This window comes from Abrus precatorius, unplaced genomic scaffold (assembly GCF_003935025.1).
Source record: "Abrus precatorius isolate BTA unplaced genomic scaffold, Abrus_2018 Scaffold7, whole genome shotgun sequence".
Taxonomy (NCBI): Eukaryota; Viridiplantae; Streptophyta; class Magnoliopsida; order Fabales; family Fabaceae; genus Abrus; species Abrus precatorius.
Window position 1 is genome coordinate 22,616,124 of NW_020874417.1, and position 9,909 is coordinate 22,626,032.

At 31.0% G+C, this 9,909-nt stretch overlaps 1 protein-coding gene across 1 annotated transcript; it reads right to left on the minus strand.

The window, feature by feature from the left end:
• Positions 1-1,533: 1,533 nt before the first annotated feature.
• On the minus strand, positions 1,534-8,956 carry LOC113871628 (probable rhamnogalacturonate lyase B). The gene is made up of 16 exons (XM_027508724.1): positions 8,841-8,956; positions 6,994-7,072; positions 6,540-6,661; positions 6,365-6,415; positions 6,091-6,210; positions 5,833-5,952; positions 5,130-5,265; positions 4,843-5,019; positions 4,066-4,221; positions 3,864-3,970; positions 3,675-3,768; positions 2,610-2,751; positions 2,358-2,517; positions 2,142-2,258; positions 1,875-2,001; positions 1,534-1,779 (listed from the first exon to the last, which is right to left on the minus strand). Exons 1-16 carry the CDS (start codon positions 8,954-8,956, stop codon positions 1,534-1,536), a joined length of 2,070 nt encoding a protein of 689 aa, XP_027364525.1.
• Positions 8,957-9,909: the final 953 nt, after the last annotated feature.

Sequence of the window (9,909 nt, forward strand, 5' to 3'; positions counted from 1 at the left end):
TACGTGCATGTCATGTAAATGGAATTCGTCTTTCAATATATTAACTCCTAAACCTGAATTCATTGTTTGTGTATGTTAAATTTGTTTAGAGTGTAGGGTTTTTCTTTTTAATCTGAAATCATTTCCTCAACCACGTGATTTTATTTTCCAAATTTTTTAAACATTAAATAAAATACACATACATATTATTTTATTATTTAAAATAAAATTATAAAATATATACATAATAATTTATAATAGTAATATATAGATTACTCTATCATTTAAATATTATAAAGTTGAGTTTATGAATTTTTTTATATTTTTAAAAATAAAAATAAATATTATTTTATACTTTCTTTTAAAAGATTAAAATAATATATTTTATTATAAATTTTCTTATAATTTTATTCTATTTCTAAAATAAGATAATTATTTAATCTCTTACAATTTCTTTTAATCTACGCAATCATTTATAATACTAATACATCAAATAATTTATTATTGATGCATTATAAAATTTCAAAAATACTAATTTACTATATTATCATATAGTCCATGCAAGTAAATTATTTTATATTTTGTTTACTAAATGCAATTTTTTTTAATTTCTTATTAGAAGAAATCAAAACATATTTCTTTACATTTATGTGACAATTAATAATTGTGTTATTTATTCGTAAGAGTCATACTAATGTAGATTTTTTTCTCTCGTCTACAAATTTCTTTTAAGAAAATAAATTTCCAAATCACTTTTAAAAGAGTTTTCAATTAGGCCTAAACCATGGAATACCTCATTAAATTCTGTATTTTGTTTTTAATTTATTATTCAAAGCTTTGACAACATAATCTAATATATAAGCGAGCTGGGACAAAGTTGACCCGTAGGTAAAATAATATTCCTACCGTTTCTTTTTATAAGAAACAAAAGACTAAATCATTAATATCAAGAAAAATAATTAAATTTGTTATGTTTTCTATAAATATAATTTTTATTCTAAAAATACTTATGATATTAAACGGTGTATTTAATAATTTGTATATCTAATGATCTTAATAAACAAGGATATAAAAGAAATTTTACAATTAATGTATCTTAAATTTATTATTTATTTTTTATAATAAAAATCAAGAGAATGCTTTATTTTATTTTTTATAAAATATTATAAAAAAGACTGAAGGGAATATTAAGGTGTGCAATACAAGACTATAAGTTTTTATTCTTCATTTATATGTTAAATTGAATGGACTTAAAACTTTATTCTTTCACATTGCAGTCCATATAACTCCATTGATTTGTTGTTTCTAATGGTTATATATATATATATATATATGTACGAGAGAGAGAGAGAACATCTTTACTATTGGTTGTTTGAAATGCGTACATATGTAACGAAGCTGCTGTATATTAAAACGAATAATCTATTCTATAAATCAATTATTTCTTTCTAGCTAATCATGCTTTACCACTAACCACAAGATGAAAGAATTAAATGAAATGCAACAAGTCTAGTTACAAGGCTATTTACAGCGTCAACAAGAAGTTGGACACACTCAAGTGGTTGGAATTGGAGGTCGTTCTAAACGGATATAATCATACATAACTCCTTGGAAAGGATTTATGGCTCTTGATTGCCTCAGATAGATAGTGTTCTTTCCTTTCACAAAAAGGTTACTCGGTACATCAATGCTGAACAACCTATGCAATCCATGGATGCCATGTCTTGCTATGGCATTATCTCCTCCTATGCGCCCTGTTGCAAAGTGGGGTGGATAAGCGCCAGGGTCATTGAATCGAACCTAATATGGTCACGCATATGAGAAATGTTAGTGAAAAATAATAGCCTATAGTCATAGCACAAAAGCTCAATTGTGTAAAATTTGAAATGGTGTACCTGCAGGTCAGCATCAGCTGCACATGCCAAGGCCAGTTGTAGTGTGTAGTTTCCACTTATTATTTCATTTCGATGAACAAATATAATCTGCCATGTTGTTGGCTGGTATGTCTTATTTCCTGTGTTTCTGCGCATAGTACAAATTAAAGTCAAGATCTAATAAAGATAAAGAGAGATGGTGGTAACATACTTTTAACGTACTCTCTTAAATATCAAAACAAATACGTAAGTTTTCTCCTACAATTGTCATGAATTAAATTTAATTACCTCGTAACATGAGCAAAAAACCAATCCTTATGATAGTTGTTAACACCGACAGTGTAAATAAGATCATCATTTGGATATAAATCAGCGTAACGTTCCCACAACCCGTATTGCCTAAACCTGTCCAAAGAATAGATACACAGAATGAATAAAAGGGAAATAATACAAAATAGATAGGCAAATGGAAGCAGTAATGGTTAACAATGGGCTTTGGAGTACTTGTCTCTGCGCTGCTCGTTGTATAATTTGTTCATAAGCGTAGGGTAGGGGTCTGGTACGTAGAATTCTGCAGCCGAGCGATCTGGGACCCCAATTTCCCAAATAGTTGCTCCATTTCTTGGAGGACTATATACAAGTGAATCCAATTTCATGATTCCTCCTATGGATTCAAAGATGTAATTGTTCAATTGAGCAATTTATAACTAATTTTGGGGCTAAGAGCACAAGAAAGTAGAAGAAATTCTATTATACCTGGTGACATGCTGATTGTCCCATTATATCTATAATCACCAATGAAGCCTGGAAACCATGCATACAAATTATATTCACCAGGCACAACATTGTTTATGACGAAGTATCCTTCTGTATCGGCTTGAGTCCAGAATTGGTAGCCCTGTGAATGCCATCAAATTCAAGAGTATGCTTGTTGACCAAAAAAAAATAAGACTATATATGCTTATTCTTAGTTTTAGTAAAATTGGTGTTAAAAGAGTTGAGGTTGAAAATATTGATTTGTATTTGAAAATAAAATTTTAAAAATTGAAAACGATATTAGTTGATTATTAAACAAAAATGATTTTTTATGCACAAATAAAATATAATTTGTAGAGCAACTCCAACGGAGGTTGGACTTAGAAAAGAAACATGTCGAGAAACTTGAATAATAACTGGGAACCAACGGATAACAATTCTCAACCAACAAGTCAGAACACCGTGCGCTGTTGTTGCTGTTTTATTGTTGATGAGTGTCAATATATTTTTTTTCAAATTTAACTGCATTAATCCTGTCTTTTTCAAAATTTTAGGCTATTTCTACCAGTAAAACTGTTACTTTTATATAGAAAAAAAATGTATAGAAAACGCTTTTCAACAAGTCTTTCTAACAAAATGAATAAAAAATTTAAAAAAATTTCAGTTGCTTCTATAACACAAGTTAGTTTACAAGTATATTTTTTTATACAATTGAAGCAAATAACCGGGTAAAAATGCTGCGAAAGATGCTCTTAAGTTGGAGTGAAAAGTTGATTCAATCGTTTAAAATAGTAAAATTGTTATAGTATTATAGAAAAAATTATATAAAATTGCTTTTACATTTTAGCAACTCATTTGAAATTCTCAATTGAAGATGCCTTCACACACACGCAAAATGAACTCTTCTAAATAAAGTTAACAAATTTTCACTTTTCTTATAATTAATTCTACTCACACAGAATTGATTGAGGGATGAAACAAAATTTGCCATATGTTTACCAAGTACTGTGAAAAGCAATTTGAAAATGATGGTAAACAAACAACCGGTTTCAATTCCAAATATACCTTGCTTTCTTTCTGCCATGATCCAGCTTCTCCAGGCAAAGCAAGCCCGACATAAGCGTCGTTAGCATATTGAAATCTCCCACCTTTGATGTACCTGGTGAAACAAGGAAGTCAAGGAACATCACCTGTTGTCATATTTACATGTATTTAAAGAATAAAATGTTGGCTAAACAATGCATTGACATTTACCGATCTTGGACAAGTAACCTTCCCTGTACTGTTCCCCTTTGATTAGGTGGAAGGAAATCTTCGGATCTAGGAAAATCGTAAGGCCAGCTTTTGACTTCCTTGGATTGCTGATTGGTAAAATTTTTAAAAAAAAAATTGAAATTATGTGCCAAAAGATAAGAACTCTAGTAATGTGGGATTGGTGCTATTTGGTAACTTGTACCTGCTGCACAGCATCTGACCAGAGGGATAGTGTATCATTCTCGCTTGAAGCAGAGTTAACGTAGACAAATACAGGTCCAAAAACCTTTTTATAAGTCTCCCCTTCTTGAAATGCCATGGTCACCTCCTTGCCAGCATAGTGGGTACTCACAAACATCTAACACAATAAAATATGCAAATTTAATTTATACACATAAAATATACACTAGTCGGTGATTGGGCTGGGGCCTGTAACTGTTAATAGGGGACGCCAACAATTTACTTTGGCAAAAATACTTGTGGGACCAGGAGTGTCTACAGCCTTCTCGTAGCTGCAGATTATCTCAACAAGTGAAAGCACCTCACCTCACTCCGACAGATAATCTTTAAACATAATAAATTAATAAAAAATGCTAACCATTGTTCTTAAGATACTGATTAAAAAATAAAAAGTATAAAAAAATATTATTAGAATACATTTACCTTAATTTTAAATTTATTTTAAGCATAATTTTTAATTAAAAAATAATTGAAAATTTCTTAATTAAGTTTAGTTTGAATAAAATTCTAAAAAAATCATTATACAAAAATTAGTATAAAAAATAAATAAATTTTTTGTCATTTTTTTTCCTTACAAGATATTCACCCAAATTTACCTCAGTACTGTAAGAGAAATGGTTAGTGAAACTCAAATAACATCAGTCATCCAAAGACAAATTGGACTGCTTACAATCAAAATTGGGATTGGGATTGTTGTGTTGGGTAGGGAGGGATTAAGATAAAGGATATAGGGACATACAGAGAGGGTGATGGGGCCAACATGGGAAGTGAGGTCTTGCTTGATGGGCCCTGCATTGCGGAACTCGTTACTGGGTGTTATCATCCAGAAACCCACGGGTGCATCAGAGTCAAGACTCATCCATCCATGAACTGTGTTGTCCGTGTTCTCACATGAGTATTGGTATTTGTCATCCACCTGAGCCCCAACACAATCATTCATTCATTCACGGGCATTTTCTACCAATGTCAGCAATAAAGTAAAACTCTGCCAAATGGGACAAGCATACATAAAGACCTACTTCCTACCTCTCCCCTGAATTCTGCGTTCATTGGTCTTGTTAATAGTACTGCTTCAGGGTAAGCCAGGATTTCACCTGTTTCTCTATCTCTCATCGTTGGCATGCTTCTTTGCCTCTCATCTGATATAGCCATATACTGGAACCTGAGCATTTCATTTTTCCTTTAGTTTATCACAAAGTTGCATTTTCTTTTCAATCCAACACAAATTAGAACAAATTTGTGTAACGAAATTTTACTTTATGTAATAACAACATTCTATATTTCTCTCAATTACATATACCACCCCTAATTTCTCATAGAGATATGAATTAAGGGAGGTTCAAGTAATGATAAAGAAAAAGGAATATTAAGTTCTTTTCTTTAAATGTCGAGAAGTATAAATATAATTTGCTCAACAAATTAAGTTTGCCATAAATACTTCTTTACTCTAGTTTAAATTTTTAGAATATAGTTTTAACAGTTTAGTCATTGATTATATATTTTTTTTTCTTACCTGTGTTAAAATTCACTCGAGGATTAAATAAAAATAGATCAAAAGGTTTAAGAACTAAGTCAAACTAAAATTTTACAGTACGAAATAAAAAAACGTATTGACTTTTTACGGACAGTAATAATAAATTTACTTTCTTTCTTTCTTCTTTTAAATATAAATTCAAATTTTTATTTCTCAATTCAAAAGTACTGATTTTATTTTCTTTTAAGTTATTACCTGTCATTACTGAGTTTGAAAACAATCCTGATTTGATCAACCTCCACCGCGGGCAATCCTTCAGGGCGATCAAATATTGCATATGAATAAAATCCTGAATCGCCACTTCGCAAAATGTATCTGCATGGATAATTTTGTTTCAAACAACGGTAATTGGCATGCATGTAGTTCCTACCTATGAATACGACCCGTCCACATTTGTTCTCTAAATTGTACGCAAAACAAAAATTGAACCAGAAACCAAGTCGTATAATCCACCTTATATCTATGTTTATGGAGACACTTGAGCCATTCATAGAAGATGTCCATGTTCTTAAAAATGAAACTTCCACCAGATTCTCGTCGGCTGCTATAACCGAAAAATTTGTCCCGTGGATTCTGCAACACGGTTTCAATTATAAATAAATTAGTCTCTTGAACCACTTAATGCAGGAACCTATCGTTACTTTATTTGTCACTAGTTGTCATTAAGTGTACGAATAAATCAACCAATACATTAATATTAATATAACCGAGAAGACAAAAATTATACCTCTGAAAAGTACTAGGTTTCCCTGGTTCATTCCAAACGACGTCCAAGTACCTACAAATATGAACACGTATATTCGGTAAATTAAACAATGACTTGGTCCATTTAACTTTTATGCCGAACTTGATTATTTAAACCCAACTTAATTTGATTAATTTCACATGAATTAGGTACATACCCTCTATCTTGATCTTCGTTTCCAGTTTCAAGTATATTGTCAATTCCGTTATACGATATTCCAAGGACATAGCCCTCAGGTCTTGACAAAGTGACGGAAACAATTCCGTTGTCAACCACCAACTGAAAAGGTGAAAGTCCAAGACAGTTATTGGGGTCAAAAACGAAGTACGCGTTTTAGACCAAAGGAGAAAATTACATACTATGGTTTTATTTTATAAAAATTTATTAACTTCAGTCCTCAGTCATTAGAATTGAAATTAGATAATTAAAAATAGTAATATTTTATTAAAAATATTTATTATACTTTTATATTTTTAATATAATATTTTTCAATAAAAGTTTGATATGATTTTTATGCTTAAACTTAGCCTTGACAAATAAAGTTAACAAAGTTCTTATTTTATTTCATATTTTTGAACGAATTAAGTTGTCCAAAAGCCAGATGGTATCACCTGCTCATGGTTTTCTGCATCCAGCGTGACAGCAGCATGAGATGTTGGTTCTGGACTCTTGATCTCCCTTAAACTTCTTCTGCGGATGAAACACATGCATGGGAAAAAAGGAGTTTAGAAAATTGAAGCGAAATGATTGTTATGGAATATTGTTTGCCTTAGCAACCGGGCAAACTTAAAGGAGAAAACAAAAGGTGACTACTAATTTGAATTACATCATATTGGAACAATTAATTGAGTTGTGAATACATCATATCTTAGTTCTGGTCAAAGGTTCAATTTCCTATTCTGTTACAGGAATTATACATTTTTCTCCTTCTTCCCCTTCAAAAGTCAATTTTGCGAAATGAGAAACATGCAGAAGTGAAATTAGGGTCAAGGGCAGCGTCTCCTGAAAAATATGGCGAGTGAAAAGTTTCACGGTTGAATATTGAGAAAGAATTTTGGGAAATTGCTATTAATGTGTATACACCAAGTTATATGCATGAGAACTGTGATATAAATGCATTGGGGTGCATTCTTCAATATTTATTGATAAGCTTCGAACAGAAGAGTTGTTTTTGTAGTAGACCGTTACTATGGGTGCAGGGTAAGTGGCAGAGAATGCGATCTAAAGTGTTTTCTTTTTATTAAGAAAATAGACTCAAATGCATTTTCATCTGACTTGGTGCAATTTTGAAGGGGAGGTGAGGGACTGAGTGCATGCTTGAGGCACTGCAAATGTGCTTTTGTAATTTTATTTTTTTTCCAAAAATACATTTTATTGAAAGTGAAAAAAATGTAACAAAAGAAATGTAGCTTTTGTGGTGGGTTTTAAAATTTTATATTGTAATTTATTATGAATTTGCTTTTGAGATAAAAGTTTAGCCTAGGTTTGGATCCAGGGAAAATAGGATAGGTTGAAATGAGAGTGGGATGAACCAGAGAAGTAATAGGAAATTTAAATGGTTTGGTTAAAGTGTAATGAAGAGGTGAAATGCAAATTTCAGCAGAGCCCACAGTGAAATATTCCCATCCTCATGAGGCAGCTTTCACACGGCGGCAATTTATTTTATTTTATTTTTTAAAAATAAAAAAATATTTATAAATAAATATAATAATAAATAATTTTATTTAAAGATAAAAATATACAATAAAAATTTTATATTTTTTAAATTATTATAAAAATTATATATTTTATATAATTTTTTTTTCACTTCTTTCATTTCAATTTCTATGTATCTAATACATTATCTCTACTCTATTTTCTTTCATCTACATCAATCCTATTTCAATCCTCCCTAATTCAACTCTGATCCAATCAACAATCAAGCGTAAGACTACTTTGCAAGTAGACATGTGAAAATAGAGTAATGACAGGGTCTAGGGGGAGACGGAGATGCAAGAATCGATTCCTTCCATCAAATGGCTAACTTGTGAAATGTCTTTTCATTTGCATAAAGTTTAAAGTAATTCACCCATCTCACAAGTGAAAGGTAACATGAGAATAACAAATTAATAGATTAATGTGATAAAGGACATGGAAATCTAAAAGTTCTCATGTGAGAAGAAACGGGAACACAAGAGACAAAGAAACCGTGACCCTTTCTGCTTATGCCCTCTCTCTCTCTCTCTCTCTCTCTCTCTCTCCCCTTAGCTAATAATCTTTTTAAATTACTTTTCATGGAAAGAATAAAAACATCAACTTAGAATGACTTCCTTTTTAATGCTCTCATGTCATGCTCTATCTATCTCCCTTGCTTTCCCTTTTGTTCTCTCTGACACACGCAAAGACAAGCGCAAATAAAATTCAGAATTGCTAATGCTATATAACCAAAATGAGAAGCAAAAGAGAGGGAGAAGAGAACCTAAATGAAGTCTTCTCAGAACAGGCACCGAGCAAGAAACACAGCTGCAGAGTCATTCCAAACCACCAGAAGAAGGAAACCCATTGTCTCTTCTTACCCATCACCTTTTTCTTCATATCTTGACAAAATGAGCCTGCAAAACAATTAACAGCTTCATTTCAGAGACAACAAAACCTCAATGTAAAAAATTAAATAATGCCAAATGAAATCACATAATGCTGTTAAAATGGTAAGAAACTAAGAACTAAAGATTCCTGTCAAACTACCATTCCATATGGTTCGTAATCATAACGAATTTTAACCAAAAATGAAAATTTTGAAAGACGTAGAAGAACCTTTAGAATCGCAAATGCGCTTCTCTGAAAAACAGAACGAACAATGGGAGATGAAACCAAGTGAACAACACCTAGGAATTGTATGCGTATTTCTGTTCTCTCCGTTACTGTGTTCTTTTTGGAACCTTAATAATGCGCACCTTAAAAAAACGTGCTGACATTTACATAATGACAAGTGAATGGCCTTATATATAACTGAAAACTGCAACTCCAGCTTCTCCTTCATGTTACAATTTTTTTCAACATTTTAAATTTTTTCTTTTTTTTGGCTAAATGGGTTTGGTAAACCCCTGTCCCTCAGTGTCAATAATTTCACATTAAGGAAGTCTTCCCTTCAGCGTAGAGCGTGGTCCACTGATGAGGGACATAGCTGTCTTTCAAAAACGTATCATAATGGGAAATTTAATAAAGGAAAGTATCACATGAGACCATTGAAATACTTAAGTTTGACAACATTTGTCCCTTTAATACAATTCATAGGGTTAGACTAAATAAGAATCAGAGTAGCAGAATAATAATATTTCATGCAATTAAACATCAATAATAAAAAATTGAGTTTAATGGTAATGTATTGTCCGATTAAGAATTTTTATATTATTAATCAATTAAAATATATTGTAAATATATTTTTAAATAAATTATCATAAAAATCAATATTTATCATTGACATGATATTATAATTAGAAAATAATATAATTATTTTTATAATTTAGTTGAAAAAATTAACAAAAATG